The sequence below is a fragment of the Papio anubis genome, chromosome 15 (assembly GCF_008728515.1).
Source record: "Papio anubis isolate 15944 chromosome 15, Panubis1.0, whole genome shotgun sequence".
NCBI classification, from domain to species: Eukaryota; Metazoa; Chordata; class Mammalia; order Primates; family Cercopithecidae; genus Papio; species Papio anubis.
Window position 1 is genome coordinate 28,185,723 of NC_044990.1, and position 18,248 is coordinate 28,203,970.

The window sequence follows — 18,248 nt, forward strand, 5'->3', positions numbered from 1 at the left end:
AAAGAGAAAGCTGATAGACTAAAAGCAAGGGAAGGACATGCCAAAAAAATTATGAAGAGCAAAAACTCCACAAGCATAAAAATCAAGGACAAAATCCTGTTAATCTAACAACCTGAAGGCATCACTTATATAAAAGCAAAACCCAATATCCACATGCATAATGGTGATTCTCAAGAATCAAGAAAACAGCTAAACTATATTCGATTTAAGGCAGGTGTCAAAATAAAGTAAAATCTTGTATATATACAACCTCCCTAACCCAGAAAACCGAGAATGATTAATTCCAAGTAAATATAGTCAAGATTTATTTTACCACATTTTACCTGCTGATGTTGGCTATGCTGTAACAAAATTTTTCTTAATAGTAAAACTGCAAAAAGGATAGCTACGTCCTCCTTATACTTTTAATATTCCTTTACCTCCAAGATAAAAGAATAGACTTGAAAATGAGAATACAGTCCTCCCTCAGTATCCTCGGGGGGTTGGCTCCAGATGCTCCCTCCCCCAAAGATATTAAAATCTGCAGATGCTCAAGTCTCTTCTATAAAATGGTACAGTAGTCAGCCCTACGAATCCACAGGTTACAAAGGGCCAACTGTACAGCCAAACCGTATGCTAACTAAACAAAAAGTCAACTGAGGAGTGGTGTCAGTCATAGAAAGAAAATCCTACTGACTCTGAAGTTAGAAGTTCTAGAAATACACTTTGTAACTCCTTTACTGGATACTAAGTTACTTTTTTTTCCACTTCTTGAAATGTCATCCAGTTCATGTCACATTTCACCCAGTTCATGCAGCATTTCACCCAAATAACTAAAATTCACTTCACAAACTGTTAAATAACTTTCACATTCATGGCATTAAACTATTTGTTCTTTATCACCTGAACCCTATGACGAATCTTATTATCATTACTGAGATATATTCTGAAGTACACACTATCACCAACTGAAGTTTAAATAAATAAATAAAAGCTTAACTTGAAGCTAATCAAGCCTTTAAATCAAACTTCCAGTTTAGGCTGGGCTCAGTGGCTCATGCCTATAATCCCAGCATTTTGGGAGGTTGAGGAGGAAAGACTGCTTGAGGCCAGAAGTTCAAGACCAGCCTGGGCAACACAGCAAGACCCCATCACTACAAAAAGTAAATAAGCTGGACACGGTGGTGTGCACCTGTAGTCCTAGCTATTCAAGACCCTGAGGCAGGAGGACTGCTTGAGCCACGATCATGTCACTGCACTCCAGCCCAGGTAACAGCAAGATTCTGTCTCAAAAATGTTTTAAAATTTTTTTTAAAAAACTTCCAGATTACAAAATATCCAAAGGGTGATTAAAAAAAAATAAGAGGAACCAGTTAAGCACCACCAGAAGGAAACAGACAAACCCAGTAATTAGGACAGTCTATTAGGCTAAACCATATGAAATTGCCAATACTTGGCTGTTGTTACAAACCTGGAAAAAGGCAATTTCATATAGTGCAATTTAATGTAAGAAAACTGACCTGAACAAATTAGTGGCATTTTTAAATGGTTGGGAGACAACAGACTAAAGTTGGAAACAACCCAAGTATTCATCCATAGATGAATGGGTAAACAAAATGTGGTATATACATATAAAGGAGTGTTACTTAGCCATATAAATTAGCCTTAATCACTAATTCATTCACTATGTACATGCCTTAATCTCCCAGAACTTCACCTGTCATAATAAAAAGCTTGGAGTTGATTTGGGAAGCAGTAGAAAAAGGCACTAAAAGAGTAAATGTTTCGGTTAAAAAATACATGAGAAAATTATCGTGTCTGTGGTGCCTAGGATGTATTTATTCAAGGAATATTTTAATGCTTGCTTGGTTCTAGCCACTGTACTAAGTGGTAGGCAATGAAGACACATAGTCTGTGCCCTCAAAAAGCTCACAATCTAGTAAGAAAAATAAAATCTAATTAGAATACATTATCATAATTGCAATGAGAAAGATACACTCAGACTTCTTCCAGGAGCAAAGAATGGTACCTACCCAGAGTTGAGTATTTAAAAGTGGTAGGAATTAGCCAGGCAACAGGAGGCAGAGAAGGATATTCCAGTCAGCAAGATGGCCCTGAGAATAGAAATAGCACTGGCGAGGAGGGGCAGGCGGGATTCCAGATTATGTATAAGCATATAAGAAGTTCAGTGTTGCTAGGGCTTAAGGGGGTGGGGGAAGAAGGCTGAATCTGGAGAAATAATCAGGCATCAGGCTCACTGAAAAATCTCATAAACTAGAGGAAGAACACCACTTTGGAGATAGTTTTAAACAGGAAGGTGACAGGTAATAAGGCCTAAAGTAGGCTGGAGGCAGCAGAATATAGAGGCAGGGCCAAAATCCAGAGACAGCACAGAGATTCGAGCTACATAACTGGCATCTGACTGAATGTGGAAGAGGAGAAAGAAGTCCAAGAAGCCTCTCAAGTTTCAAATTCAGGTCACAGTGAGGGTGATGATGCCATAAACAGAAAAAAGAAAAAACAAAGGCAGAACATGGCTTTAAACACTTTGAGCTTGAGAAGCTAAAAAGATGCTCATGTGAATAATTTCCAGATGATGATTTTATGAAATTTAAGTCCCCCCACACTGAAATGATGATTAAAGCCAAGGGAGCTGCTGATATGAGCAAGAAAAACAGTCTATAGATAAAAGAATCGTAGACAGAATCCCAAGCCATGCCTACCACATTCAAAGGGTAGAAGAAGACTTAGCAAAGCTGACTGAAAAAGAGAACTCCAAGAACCAGGAAGCAGTATATGCCCCATTAGTGAACTCAACAACAACAAAAAAAATAGTTTGTCTGCTCTATGACATATAGATTGCTGAAACACTCAACGCTCTTCAAACTTAGGAAGAAAGAGGGAAATGTACAGGACAGATGGTTGTAAGCACCTTTAGACACTGCACATGGTTAAACAGAGCCAAGAGGCAGAACACGGGTGCATGGCCAATATGCATACTTCTGGACTTGATCCGTTCAACTGTGTTTCTGTACTTTATGTTCAACTGCTGTTATTTGAGAGTGCTAAACATTAATGTGCTACTAAAAATCACATATGAACTAATATGAATTTTGCCTTAACACTCTTATTTATCATTCAAGTATGAGTGAGTTCATGTTACAGAAATACATTATAGGAGAACAGGCTGTTCAAGGTGGGCTAGGCAACAGTATCAATGCCATGGAGTCAACACCAAAAGAAAACTAATGTCTTAGAATAATACTGAACCTTTCATTCCCAAATGCAGACTTTTTTTCAGGTATACCATCTAGTCTCTCTTCTCTATTACGTTTCATGTGTTTCAAGTTACATCCAAGGTTATCTATTCTCAGTGAGCTTCTCGACAGAGCCCAAATACTCGAACAGCTATACACAAACAGAATTTGTTGTATATCACAGCAATTTATCCCAAATAGGTGAAGGAAAATTCACCTAGGAAAACACTAGAGAGAAGGAAAAGAATAGGAACTGATAGTACCAAGTATGCTGTAAGTCAGGAAAGGCCTCACGGAGAATTTTTAAAGGTCTGTTTTTTGTTTTTAACCAGAATGATATGGTGTGGCAGAATTGTAATCTTGGTGTTCCAGAGATATATGAAGGAGTCTCATTGAAGAGATAGGTTGCCAGAGTGAGCTCCAACTCAACAGACAGCCAAAAGAAAGCACAAAGAACAGCATATACAAAGGCAGGAAGAAGAAACTACTGGTTACTCAAGCATCTCCAGCTTTATCACAGCTGGCACAAAGGAGATATAAGAAAAAGCGCAAGGTGAGGTAAAAAAGGTAGAGTCTTATAACTATGTGTGGCATGCTAAGGACTTTTATCCTGAAGTCAATGGGAAGAATCATAAACAGGAAAGTAACACAGAAAGATCTGAGAATGATCAATCCACAAGATACACTGGGGAGAGAAGATACTGAACACAGACGAGCTAGGTACACTATTATACTTGTTCAGGCAAGAAAGGTAAGGGTCTAAACCAGGGGCAGTGGAAGTAAGGTTGGTAACAGGTACAAACATGAGGGTTCTTCAGATGACTAATACAGAAAAGGATGAAGGAGGGGAAGAGAAGGGAGTCAAGGATAGAGTTTTAAACTTGGACAATCAGATACTGCCACTTACCATTGGAGGTTCCAGAGAGACAGAAGCAAGTCTGGTAGAGCTAACTGAATTTTGCAGGTGAGAAAATATATATTAGCCCTAGTATCAGAAACTAAAGCAGAAAGCTTAAGTGCTAGCCCATTATGGATTATCATTTTTTGGTAAAACCAACTAACTGGCTCCTTGCTGATAAGAAGAAAACTTTGCAAGAGTAAAAAGATAAAAAGGCAAATAAATCTAATAATAAAGTTCATCAAAAATTATTAGCAAGGTTTTAAAATATAGAAATAGCAATTTCTAGGCCAGGCGCAGTGGCTCAAGCCTGTAATCCCAGCACTTTGGGAGGCCGAGGCGGGCGGATCACGAGGTCAGGAGATCAAGACCATCCTGGCTAACATGGTGAAACCCCGTCTCTACTAAAAAAATACAAAAAACTAGCCGGGCGAGGTGGCGGGCGCCTGTAGTCCCAGCTACTCGGGAGGCTGAGGCAGGAGAATGGCGTAAACCCAGGAGGCGGAGCATGCAGTGAGCTGAGATCTGGCCACTGCACTCCAGCCTGGGCGACAGAGCGAGACTCCGTCTCCAAAAACAAAAAAAGAAATAGCAATTTCTGAGATTGATAGTCAATATTTCTTTGATATTTTCCCCATTCACTAACTTTCAGGCATGGTTTGTACAAGTCAAGTCTTAGATTCCCTTCGGTGGAGTACAGCACAGTAAGCAAGAGTTCTGGCTTTAGCATCAAGCTTTGTTTGTTTTTGAGACAGAGTTTCACTCTGTCACCCAGACTTGAGTGCAGTGGCACGATCTCGGCTCACTGGAACCTCCACCTCCCCAGTTCAAGTGATTATCTTGCCTCAGCCTCCTTTGTAGCTGGGATTACAGGCATGAGCCACCACACCTGGCTAATTTTTGCATTTTTAGTAGAGATGGGGTTTCACCATGTTGGCCAGGCTGGTCTCAAACTCCTGACCTCGGGTGATCCACCTGTCTCAGCCTCCCAAAGTGCTAGGATTACAGGCGTGAGCCATTGCGCCCGGCTGCTTAGCATCAAGCTTTGATATAAGTCCAGGCTTTGCCACTTAACACCCAATGGAAGACTCAGGGCCACTTAAGAGTTGTAGGCCTCAAATTTCCTCAGCAGTAAATGGGGATAACAATAGTACCTACTTGATAGGACTGTTGTGAAGATTAAATAGATAATCTATATAAAGTACTTAGCACTGGTATACTGTAAACAATAAATGTTAAGGTTTTTAAAATAATGATTATTAATTACTGTCACTAATGAAAATGTCACATCCTTGAGATATACAGGAGCAAGAAAATGAGAAGCTGACCTGGATTGCAGTTACCTGAGCATTTGTTTTGTAAGTATTCATTAAACAGAACGTTTCTGTTTTGCACACTTTTCTACAAGTTATCTTTGAAAACAGGAAAAAAGTTTTTAAGAATCAATGCCTTACATGAAAAGGTCTAGTATTAAAATGCACATTCCAGGACCGGGCATGGTGGCTCAGGTCCCTAATCCCAACACTTTGAGAGGTCAAGGCAGGGGGATAACTTAAGCTAGCAATTTGAAACCAGCCTGGGCAACATGGCAAAGCCCCATCTCTACAAAGAACACAAAAATTAGCCGGGTGTGGTGGCATGTGCCTATAGTCCCAGCTACTCAAGAGGCTGAGATGGGAGGATGGCTTGAGCCCGGGAGGAGGTGGAGGTTATAGTGAGCTGAGATTGGGTCACTGCACTCCACCCTGGGTGACAGAGCCAGACCCTGTTTTGTTTTTTTAAAAAGCACATTCCAGAACAAATAAAAGGAAATGTTTCCCTTCCAATATGTACTTCCTAATTTTAGCTACAAAATCCATTCCCCTACCCAAGCTCCAAATTTCTATCAGTGATAATAATTACTCCTTCCCTTCCTCCATCTATAAACCTCAGAATAACCTTTACCCCCTTTCTCTTCGGTGATCTTTACAAAAAGAATGTGAAGGAGGAGGAAGAGGGAGGAAGAACAGCATCATCAAATCCTCATTCCAGGTTGTAGCCATTCCCAGTCTTAATTTTTTGGAAAACTCTTCCTTGCAGACCAGACAGCAGCACTATTTCTCCAAAATGAATTCTAGGTATTACTGCCCTGTCACCCTTTCCATTGCTCTAATCATGTTACACCTCCTCTTTGCTCTGGAATAAATTCCTTCAGATCTCCCTATCAAAAAAAAGCTTCCAAGCAACTCTTTGCCACAAGATATTCTTGGACCAACACAGGCCATCTGGAAGTCTCCTCTCTTTAATATAATCACTCTTCTTTTTTACCTGGATATTTATTCACCAGTTAACATGCCCCTTTTAAGTTTGGTACATACTTCCTATAAGATTCACTAACCTCATTTTTTTTTCCTCTCCAAAAATCTCTTAAAGTCTCTCTTGATTGAACGATAAAGAAATTTTCTTCCTCAACCCTGTCTATACCCACAATTCCCTGGCATAACTCTATCCTTTTATTTTCTTTAACAAGTATGTATCTTATTCTTGCACCTAACATCTTGTGTATCAGCTGGTTCTACAATTTCTAACATGTTTCAGCTTTTGTCTATCCTGTATGTGAAAAAATAGGCATCACAGCTTATCAAAGTGCATCTCACTGTTTTAGAACAGCCTGATAACCACAACTACTCAGTTACAGAGCTAAGTTGTACTATGTTTCTAATGGACAAGACTAAGCATGGTTATCTACTCTTAGACATGCCTAAATCCCCAATAAAGGCCCTTCATCAGATTTGACCCCAGTTTACCTTTCAGTCTCTCTCTCTCCTACATTTCTCTCAGGACTCTTCAATTACTGCTCCCTCTGGTCTGGAACGCCCCTTTCTTCCACCGGCCTTCTCCCGCTCTTTGCCTGGCCACCTTTCTTTCATCCTTCACAATCAGCTCACTCCCATTCATTCATTAGAAATCAACCAGAGTATCTTCCCTTTCTGCTCACCTCCAAGTAGTTTTTTGGCATGCATTTTCGGAATACTACACTGTAACAATTGTTGTTCTGCATTGTAATTATCACCCCCACTGGACTGTAAACTCCTTGAGGTACAGACTGCATCTTATTCCTTATTCCCAAGACCTAACATTGATAGATACCCATAGACAATCAGTGAATAAATAATACCCATATCCACTGAGTGACATGCACAGGCTACATAAGCACACTGAGGTTTTGTACCTAAAGTTCCAGCTGGGTGCGATGGCTAGCATCTGTAGTTCCAACACTTTGGAAGGCTGAGGTGGGAGAATCACTGGAGCCCAGGAGTTCAAGACAAGCTTGGGCAATAAAGCTAGACCCCCGTCTCCACAAAAGATTAAAAAATTAGCCAGGTGTGATGGTGTCTGCCTGTAGTCCCAGCTACTTGGGAGGCCATGGTGGGAAGATTCCTTGAGCCTAGGAGTTTGAGCTTGCAGCTGAGCTAGGAGTGCCTGAGCGCTTCAACGTGGGTAAAGAAGCAAGACTCCATCTCAAAAAATACTTTCCTCATGTAAAGTGGGGATAATGCCACACCTAACTCATACACTTGTTACACAGATTAAATAAGGTATCATGAAGCTCTTAAGGCAGTGTCTGCCACATTAGAACTACCATTTGAATGTCTATTTCATGTGTTAGTTACCCTGTAGAGTCCCGAGAAATGTAATGTTGTGACCAACACCAGGCTGAATGGCTTAGCAACCATGCTCTTTTTCATGCATCTAAAAGTCACTGGTTACATTCTTATCATCAGCAAATATTTGTTTTGTACCTATTATGTGCAGGAGTCCTTACTAAGTATCACTGAGCTACCATAACACAATAATAGAGGTAAACAATGAAACAAAAACCTGTACCAATATCCAAGAGAAGGAAGAATGTTACTGGTTCTTCTGTACCAACAATATGAGTATTTTTCAATACATTTTTATTTGGAACAGGGTAGGCGTCAAGAAAAATTCCTAATGGGAAAAGTTCAAAATTAACACTTGTCATCAAGTGGACCGATAACAGGAGGCAGTTCCAAAATTTCTTGTGTCTATTCCCAAGTTTTACTTTTGCTTAGATGTATTTCTCACAAAGGATATTTAACCATGACCAGGAAAGAATATATGATCTTTGACTCATTTAAATGGGAATTCCACGGATATCTCCCTAGGTTTTTTCCTACTAGTATTTAATTTTGTAGCTCTGAAAAACGGCCTGAGTTTGTCTGTTTCTCTACAAAATAGAACGCTGAATGGTGTATTTACCCCCACAACCTTCCTTAAGATAGGATAAAATACACACCTCTTAATCATACCAGCTTCTTACCAAAAATTACAAAACTGCAAATCATGTCGGCTAGTATTAGAAAAGAAGGCTGTGGCCTTAAAACTATTTTCCCCCTAACAAATCCAAAGGTCACGGTCCCAGTGAAGTTTGTGCATTATACTTACTGTTTTCAGTAGCTGCAGAGAGACCTCTAGCGCTGCCTCAACAAGCCGAGTTTGCAAATAGTACCTGCTAATGTCACCTTAATGAGACAATGGCAACATGCTGAGTAGCAACTAACTGAGTGACCGCGATGAATGTTTAGTTTTGCAACCACTTGGAAATTCTACTAGCTTGGAGCAAGAGGTACGTAAGAGGACGTATGAACCCTATGTATCCAATTTATTTTAGTAAAACGTGTCAAAGAAATTGTATCACTCTATGCACACCCCACTCCAAGAAAGGCTAAGAAAACAAGTCCTATGAGCGGAGGTCAGAACAACCTCTTTTCCGAAGCCTGAACACAATAGATGGCAAACTATTGTCCACCTTCAGCTCGCTCCAAATGCCAGCAGTTGCAGGAGTATGAGCTAGAACAGCTCGGCACGACTAGTCCAAAGACGAGCACTGGAATATAAGAAAATGGTCCTGGCGCATCCTACCCTCCCCCATCCATCACCCTCAAACAAGTCAGTTACCCGGCTGGTCCCCACCCCCCTCTGCGGGCCGCCACCGCCCGCCTGGGCCCGGCTAGCAGAAGGTAGCAGCCGGGACCGGCAGAGGCGAGGCTCCATGTGCAGCCGCGCGGGAGGCGCAGAGGGGGCTGCACCGGGCGGAAGGTTGCACCAGTGGCTGGCGCAAGCAGCGGCCGCCCCCTCGGCTGTGCGGTCGGCGGGCCGGGGCGGCAGCATCCCCGTTCATTCGGGCGGCCCCGGCCCGCGGACCCCGCCTCAGCTCCACATCCCCTCCTCGCCGACACAAGGCCGCGCCCGCGTGACGGGGCCGAAAACCCCGGCATTTCCCGGTCGCCGCGCCGGCAGCTTCGGAGGGTGACTGCAGCCCGGCCCGCGTCTCACCGCCCGCTCCGCCCAACCCGGGGCCGCGGTGACGGGAGGCGGCGGCCAACTCCGGCCGACCACAAGCCGACGAGAACCAGCCCGGCGCCGGCCCCCCGCCCCTCCCCGCGTCGCCGGCCCGGCGCGGCCAGGCGGGCCGAGACCACGGAAGCACACTCACTTCCACATCGCGGCCCTTGTTCTTGAAGCTCTTGATGCGGTGGTTTTCCAAGCTGGGGTTCTCGGCCATGGCTGCGCGCGGCTCCAGCGGCGGCTACTCCTGCGGCTGCGGCGGCGGCGGCGAGTCTCGGCGCGGGAGGGGGAGGAGGAGGAGAGCAGGAGGGGGGAGGGTGAGAGGAGAGCACGTTCCGTGACGCCTCCGAGCGCGAGGTGGCAGTAGCGCCGGGGGAGGCGCGGGCCGACTGCCGGGCCGGGTGGGGCGGGAACGGTGCTGAGAGCGGCGCGCGCCCGTGGAGGCTGGCGACACGTGACCGGGGGCGGCGACCGGCTTGGGCGTTCGCCGGGCTGGACGTGCCAGTTGGTTCTCGGGATGACCCTGCCCTCTTTCCCTGCTAGGGCTCTCCACAACCCCTGAGTGCTGCAAGTCTGGTGTCAGAAATGGAGCCGGACCTGGCGGCTTTTACCGCCCCTCAGGCGCGGGGGGGAGCGGTCGTCAACTACAGTTCCCAGCATGCCACGATCCGCCTGGGGTAATTCTCCACGCCTAGTGCGAACGAGGAGAATGCCGGGACCCTTGCGCGCGCGGCTTTTTGCGCGCCGCGCTCAGATTGCTGGGCGCAAAGCTCCGCCCCCACAAGGCGGCCTCTGGGCGGGGAAGAGAGGGGAGCTTCCCTGGCACCTTGCGCCCTATCAGGAGGAAGAGGGCGGAGCTTTCTGGGAGCGCACCTCGCTGCAGGTAGGTAGAAAATCAGAAAAAGAACAACCGCGGGTGCTTCGCAGTCTCGCTTTTTTGGAGGTCTTCCCAAATAGCAGCCACCTTCATTCGCTGTGTCCATGCTCTGCTTCAGTTTTATAAATAGCATTTATTTCTAGCTGACATGTACATGTATATCTACGTGATACGAGTGTTTACGTGCGTTACCTGGCTGCCCGCACGGGAATTCAGCTCAATGAGAGCAGGTACTTTGGTTGAATTACTGCTGAATCTCTAGTGTCAAAACAATGCCTAGCACGTCGTAGATACGCAATAAATACTTGTTGAAGTGGCGCTTTAGTGTCGCCCAGTTTCTCATCATCCTCCCAACCCCGGTTCTGCAACCTTCACTCTGGCAGTCCCTGTATTTCCATGCCCCCAACACTTCTTGTTCTACCACCACACATAATCTTAGCCTTCAGGCAGCAGCCAAGCCCTGGGTCGCACACTTTCCTGTGTAGCACTCCCACTCCCTCCGGGGGCATCGAAGGAATGAAACAGGGCAATTTGGATGGATTGCACTGATAAATAACTGCTTTCGGCCGGGTGCGGTGGCTCACGCCTGTAATCTCAGCACTTTGGGAGGCCAAGGCGGGCGGATCACAAGGTCAAGAGACCGAGACCAGTGTGGCCAACCATGGGCCACATGGTGAAACCCCTTCCCTACTAGATATACAAAAATTAGCTGGGCGTGGTGGCGCGCGCCTGGACGCTGAGGCAGGAGAATCGCTTGAACCCGGGAGGCGGAGGTTGAGGCGGAGGTTGCAGCGAGCCGAGATCGCGCCACTGCACTCCAGCCTGGCGACACAGGGAGACTCTGTCTCAAACAAAACAATGAAAAACAAACAAAAAAAGCTGCTTTCTGGAGCAGGTGAGCTTCATTAGCTTGTATGTTAATTAATTTTCAGAATCTGTGGTAGACATGAGCAGGTATGTAATGTTGTAGTACTTATAATTTAATTGAACTGAGGTCAAAAGTTGGTAGGAATATACCATGACGGGATCAAAAAGGACAATCTTTAAACCAAAAGGGCCTTAAAGAGCTTGAGGCCCTCAGAAGCCTTTGGTGGCAAAGCTATGTCCAGGGGCATTCGTCTTGTGAGTGGGGGGTGTGGCCTCTTGATAAACACAGGCTTCAGATACTCTAGTCATATTGGACTGTGGCCCAGTGTTGCCAGAAGATTCCACTTTTCAAGGAACACCAAAAAGGTAGATTCTTTTTCTCTTTATTTTTAAATGTTAATTCACATTTTGTTAATAGACTTAAGCATTTCAGTCACTTCAGAATATCAGGTCCTCAGTTTGCAACACCTGATCTTAGTCTAACCACTCATTTGAAGGGAAACGCGCGCGCGCGCGCACACGCACACACACCAGCTATGAGTTTAGAAGGAATACATTAGCTAGGTGGGGCGCAGTGGCTCACGCCTGTAATCCCAGCACTTTGAGAAGCTGAGGTGGGAGGATCACCTGAGGTCAGGAGTTTGAGACCAGTCTGGCCAACCATGGCCCACATGGTGAAACCCCTTCTCTACAAAAATACAAAAATTAGCCGGGCGTGGTGGTGCATGCCTGTAGTCACAGGTACTCGGGAAGCTGAGGCAGGAGAATCACTTGAACCAGGGAGGTGGAGGTTGCAGTGAGTGGAGATCGTGCCGCTGCACTCCAGCCTGGGCGACAGAGCGAGACTCTGTCTCAAAAAAAAAAAAAGAAAGAATACATTAGCTCAACTCTGGGTTTTAAGGAAACAGAACTTGTGTGTTTGCCATTCTCCTTGACTAAATGTAAGAGAAAATTTCAGACTGTTGTTCAGTCTCTATTATAATTTAGTAGGTATTCTCTTTTCAGGTTACCTTATGCCACCTCTCTTCACGCCCAGTCCAAAGCAGGGCCGCCCTTTTGCCTGGATCTAGTTTAGTCATTTTTATTATTTGCCAGTATCCCTGGTAACTTCAGCATCCACAAATGTGGCACCCTGACACCACAGTCTTTCTACATCCTTAACTTCATCAAGTTTTTTACCACTCAAGTGGTAAAAAGTGCAAGCCTGCACCAGACCTTGGAGACCTTAATCTCTGGGAAATGACCACCTCCAGGGACTCAAATTTGGTGTTTCTCATTGTTAGCAACTATCTCCTTCTCTTTTGCCTCACCCTAATCATCACCCTTGGCCTGAAACTTCTCGACAGCTCTTATTTTAAATGAATTTATTTTCCACACATATCGTGAGTGTCTACCATATACCAAGCATTGTATTCATCAGGCACATGTATGAAGGACTAGGGGGTCTCGGGGGAGACAGGAAGGAAGGGTCCTCAGCCCAGGGGTCAGTCAAACCCTCTGACTCGCTCTCCACCTTCCCAAGGCATGGGGAGTCATGCCAGCAGTCAGTCAGGTAGCAGTATGGCAACACAAGCATAACAGACGGGAAAAGGAGTTCCTGATTTGCCTCCTAAGTCAGCTTCTTTCTGCAAACTCACCACTCTGTTATTGGCATAACCATTCTTCCAGGGACACCTCTCCAAGCTAAGAGCCATCTTTACTTCTTGTCTCTCCCTCAACTCCCTCAGCTAGTCACCATGTTAATTCATCACTCAGTGTTTCTGGCATCTCTCCCTTCTTCCCATGCCACCCACAAGACTACCTTAACACCTCCTAGGCAGTCCGCCTGCCTCCCCAATCCCTCCACAGCAATCTGACTCATTTCTCCAGATCTTCCAGACTTCACCTCTGCTCCCAATCCACATACCCTTCCCCTCTGCCATTGTCTGTCAAGTCATTTCTAAACTCAGTGTAGGGCCAGGTTCGGTGGCTCACGCCTATAATCTCAGCACTTTAGGAGGCCGAGGCAGGTGGATCAACTGAGGTCAAGAGTTCAAGACGAGCCTGACCAATATGGTGAAATGCTGTCTCTACTAAAAAAAATACAAAAACTTAGCCGGGCATGGTGGCACATGCCTGTAACCCCAGCTACTTGGAGGGCTGAGGCGGGAGAATCACTTGAACCCGGAAGAGGGAGGTTGTGGTGAGCCAAGATCGCACCACTGCACTCCAGCCTGGGCAACAAGAGCAAAACTCCATCTCAAAAAATATATATATTAAAATAAATAAATAAACTGTCTAGTGGTTGAGATCATATGTGATGCAGCCACAGTGCAAGATACTTTTTCTTTTTTTTTTTTGACGGAGTCTCGCTCTGTCGCCCAGGCTGGACTGTAGTGGCACGATCTCGGCTCACTGCAAGCTCCGCCTCCCAGGTTCATGCCGTTCTCCTGCCTCAGCCTCCCGAGTAGCTGGGACTACAGGCACCCGCCACCATGCCCAGCTAATATATATATATTTTTTTTGTATTTTAGTAGAGACGGGGTTTCACCGTGTTAGCCAGGATGGTCTCGATCTCCTGACCTTGTGATCCGCCCGTCTCGGCCTCCCAAAGTGCTGGGATTACAGGCGTGAGCCACCACGCCTGGCCGATACTTTTTCTTATTTTTGGTTGCCCTGCACATGACTCATGCTTCAGCTAACATGTTCTGCTCACTTTTTTCCAAGCATATCTTAACCTTTCCACTTTTTACATCTTTGCTGTTTGACTTGCTCAGATGGCCCTGCCCCATCTCTGCCTGTCAACATCGCTTCCTCTTTGAATACTCATCCCACGCGATCACCTTCTCTATGAAGCTTTCCCAGCATGGTGCTGTGGAAGGATCTTCAGAATCTGAAAACTCAGGTCTCAGGGCTGAATCCTATCAGATCAAGCCCAGGCAAGTCAATAATCTGCCCTGAATCCTCTTTTCATCTATAAGTGAGGATCCTGAATCACTGGGGTTTTGTGAGAATCAAATTCTAAAATGCATGTGGAAGTTCTTTGAAATTGCTATATTAGTATTAGTTGTTACTATCTTCCCAGCCAGGAGTAATATCTTTCCCTCTGAACCTCAGAAGAACTTTACTTACAGTTTTGTATTGCTGCAATTTGTGTAGTCTTATCTCTCTCTCTCTCACCTATTGCTATGGTGTGAACATCTGTGTCCCTCCAAAATTCATACGTTGGAAGCCAGTACCCAATGTGCTAGTATTAAGATGTGGGGTCTTTGGGGAAGTAATGAAGTCATCATACCTCTGCCCTCATGAATGGATTAGTGCTCTTATAAAAGAGGCTGGAGCCAGTGTGGACCTGTAGTCCCAGCTACTTGGGAGGCTGAAGTAGGAGGATCATTTGAGGCCAGGAGTTCAAGGCTATAGTGGGCTATGATCACACTTGTGACCAACCACTGCACTCCAGTCTGGGCAACATAGCAGGACCCCATCTCCAAAAAAAAAAAAAAAAATGTTGAAGGGAGCACCGTAGTGCCTGTTGCCCTTCTGTCTCTTCCACCATGTGAGGACAGTGTTCATCCCTCCTGCCATGTGAGGACACAGCAACAAGCAGAGAGCAGCCCTCACCAAACACAGAATCTGCTGGGACCTTGGTCTTAGACTTCCCAGACTCCAGAACTGTAAGAAATAAGTTTCTGTTGGCCGGGCGTGGTGGCTCACACCTGTAATCCCAGCACTTTGGGAGGGTGAGACGGGCAGATCACGAGGTCAGGAGATCGAGACCATCCTGACTAACACAGTGAAACTCCGTCTCTACTAAAAATACAGAAAATTATCTGGGCTTGGTGACAGGCGCCTGTAGTCCCAGCTACTCCAGAGGCTGAGGCAGGAGAATGGTGTGAACCCGGGAGGCGGAGCTTGCAGTGAGCCAAGATCGCGCCACTGCATTCCAGCCTGGGCGACAGAGACTCCGTCTCAAAAAAAAAAAAAAAGAAATAAGTTTCTGTTGTTTATAAATTATCAGGTCTCAGGTGTTTTCTTCTAGCAGCATGTTCTATCATACATGTTTGCTGAATGAACAAATGAATTAATGAGTGAATGAGTAAACTCCTTCCTTCCCTCATGATCGCCTTTTGGCTAATTCACCACACTCGAAGCACACCTGAAGCAAAAAGCAAATACTGAAAATTGAAGAAAATGACATCCAAATGCATCAACCCAGCTACCTAGCAGTGCTTTTACCTCAGTGGTAAAGAAATCTAAAATAATAAGAATTTTCATTTACTGAATTCCTGCCAGGCATTTGTATACATCATCTCTAATCCCTGTGAAAGCCCTGTGTGGTTGAAATTGTCATCTCCATCTCTCTCTGGGGCAGGCAGAGCTTGGAGCTCTGGTTCCAAGGCATGGTGTCGGCAGGAACAATGGAAGCAAAAAGACACACAAAAACAAGTGGTTTCTGCTGTGGCCAATGTCTAGAACAGCAGTAATGAAGACCTCCACTCTCCCCAAAGGATAAATACAGTCCTTAGACTCTAGGAAAGCAAAGTCTCCTCTCCAAGGGGTGTCCTCTTTCCAGGGAGCACCAGTCATGGAAATAGGTGTGCCTAACAGGGCAACCATCTCATGACCCATGCTAATCAGTAGCAGCAGACACAGCATTGTAGCAGTAAGGCGAAAAGTCAGAGAGGAAGAACCAGATAAATCCTCAGAAATAATTGCGGACACCTCAAGCGAGGCTACTGTCTGGCCAGTAAGCACTGATACATAATTATGTGGATAACACAAATGAGGTAACCTCAAGGCATAATAATGGGCTAATGGGCCTGGGACACACACATTGTACCTCCAATATCATTTTCAAATAATTAGACTACAATAAAATAAACACTGTTAAAATAGTAGTGGGCGTAATTTAGAATATACTTATGGTCTCAAGGTCATGATTCTGCATGATTTTACACATATGTAAAATCTAATTTTATACTACTATATATTGTAGGACACATATATAAATAAAATTTTAAAATACTAGATATTATAGTACATATATGTAAAAATATAATTGTACAATACTAGATATAGAACGAAATGGTACCTTAGAGATGAACACAGTCCTGAAAATTTAGTAACTTGCTGGTTCTTTCAATAACAAGCAGTGTGTCCTTGAACAGGTTATTTCATATAAGTAGCAAGTTGCTCACTTGTGAAATGCGCATGTTGGACTGGGTGATCTCGAAGGCTCCTCGCACAGGCATAATGCTTTGAGCCTGTGAGCCCATCACTCCAGTCCAGCAGCGTCTCTTCCCCGTCTCTCCCTATTTTATAGATGAGAAATACAAAGACAGTAAATGATCATAATTGTCAAACGGACCGGAAGTTGAGTATTCTGATTTTTTTCCACTCATATCCAGTTCTTCATGGGCCTTCTGATTTTCCAGAAGCTACCACTGTGCTCAACCCACGAGGTCTTCCCTGTCTCAAATGCATTAGGCCACCAAATCACCCTCAAACCAAAGTTTTCACTCTCAAAATAGTTGAGATAGGCTGGGTGCAGTGGCTCGTGCCTGTAATCCCAGAGACTTAGGAGGCTAAGGCAAGAGGATCGCGTGAGCCCAGGAGTTTGAGGCTGCAGTGAACTGTGAATGCACCACTGCACTACAGCCTGGGCGACAGAATGAGATCCCATATCTGGAAAAAAAAAAATTAAATTAAAAGTTATTAAGATAAATCATTATCTCAGATAAGAAATAATTCATTCACATTAAGGTATGAATGACCTTATTAAACCATATGAACTCCAGCAGATGGAATGTCTGATATATCTAACCTATTATTAACATCCACCCTCCCCTCCCCACACAAGAAAACAAAAAGCAACCCTTTGGCATCCAATTTCAGCTGATCCCTGCTGGAAGTTATTTTGATAATACTAGACCTACTGGGAAGTGACCTCTTTGAATGAATGCCAGATTTGTTATCTGTTTCTGCATCATCTTGTCCAGTAAACATGAGTACCTGGAGGAAAGCATTTATGTCTCAATCGTTTTTGGGTTCTTTGTGTCTAATATGGTACATAGCACATGATGAGGCCTCAACAAATGTTAGGTGGAAACTCAAGTAGAGAAAAACATTAACCTTACCCATTGGAGCGGAATCCATAAAATGTTTGGTATAATAAAAATGAGGAGCAGCCGGGGGCGGTGGCTCATGCCTGCAATCCCAGCCCTGTGGGAGGCCGAGGCGGGCAGTTCACAAGGTCAAGAGATCAAGACCAGGCCGGGCGCAGTGGCTCACGCCTGTGACCCCAGCACTTTGGGAGGCCGAGGTGGGCGGATCACAAGGTCAGGAGATGGAGACCATCCTGGCTAACACGGTGAAACCCCGTCTCCACTAAAAATACAAAAAATTAGCCAGGCCTGGTGGCGGGCGCTTGTAGTCCCAGCTACTTGGAAGGCTGAGGCAGGAGAATGGCGTGAACCCGGGAGGCGGAGCTTGCAGTGAGTCAAGATTGCGTCACTGCACTCAAGCCTGGGTGACAGAGCGAGACGCCGTCTCTTTTAAAAAAAAAAAAAAAAAAAAAAAGATCAAGACCATCCTGGCCAACATAGTGAAACCCCGCCTCTACTAAAATATAAAAATTAGCTGGGTGCGCTGGCGCACGCTACTCGGGAGGCTGAGGCAAGAGAATCGCTTGAACCCCAGAGGTGGCGGTTGCAGTGAGCCAAGATCACGCCACTGCACTCCAGCCTGGCGACAGAGTGAGACTCCATCAAAAAAAAGAGGAGCACATTTCTTTTTTGCATAAAAAAAGTCATATTATAGTCTGGTGAAGATGGGGATTGTGGTTATAAAATAATAATAGGCTGTGGTGGCTCACGCCTGTAATTCCAACACTTTAGTAGGCCGAGGCAGGCGGATCACTTGAGGTCAGGAGTTCTAAAAAATTAGCCGGGCATGGCGGTGGGTGCCTGTAGTTCCCGCTACTCGGGAGGCTGAGGCTACAGAATCGCTTGAACCCAGGAGGCAGAGATTGCGGTGAGCC

General features: G+C 45.1%; 1 protein-coding gene and 2 long non-coding RNA genes across 4 annotated transcripts in view; 1 reads left to right on the forward strand and 2 right to left on the reverse strand.

The window, feature by feature from the left end:
• KPNA3 (karyopherin subunit alpha 3) overlaps positions 1-10,115 on the reverse strand; it is a 96,308-nt gene extending 86,193 nt beyond the window's left edge. The window contains exon 1 of one of the 2 annotated variants that reach the window (XM_003913887.4): positions 9,635-10,115. In XM_003913887.4, coding sequence (XP_003913936.3) covers positions 9,635-9,703 — 69 coding nt within the window. In that variant the 5' untranslated portion in view covers positions 9,704-10,115. Of the gene's footprint in view, positions 1-8,583; positions 9,266-9,634 lie in introns of those variants that run through there. The other variant, XM_017951247.2, reaches the window with a different exon arrangement.
• A 147-nt stretch (positions 10,116-10,262) lies between these two features.
• LOC103879242 overlaps positions 10,263-18,248 on the forward strand; it is a 45,730-nt gene continuing 37,744 nt past the window's right edge. The window contains exon 1 of the long non-coding RNA XR_002518366.2: positions 10,263-10,369. This is a non-coding gene — a long non-coding RNA (uncharacterized LOC103879242). The remainder of the gene's footprint in view (positions 10,370-18,248) is intronic.
• LOC103879243 overlaps positions 15,152-18,248 on the reverse strand; it is a 52,870-nt gene continuing 49,773 nt past the window's right edge. The window contains exon 6 of the long non-coding RNA XR_001896850.3: positions 15,152-16,521. This is a non-coding gene — a long non-coding RNA (uncharacterized LOC103879243). The remainder of the gene's footprint in view (positions 16,522-18,248) is intronic.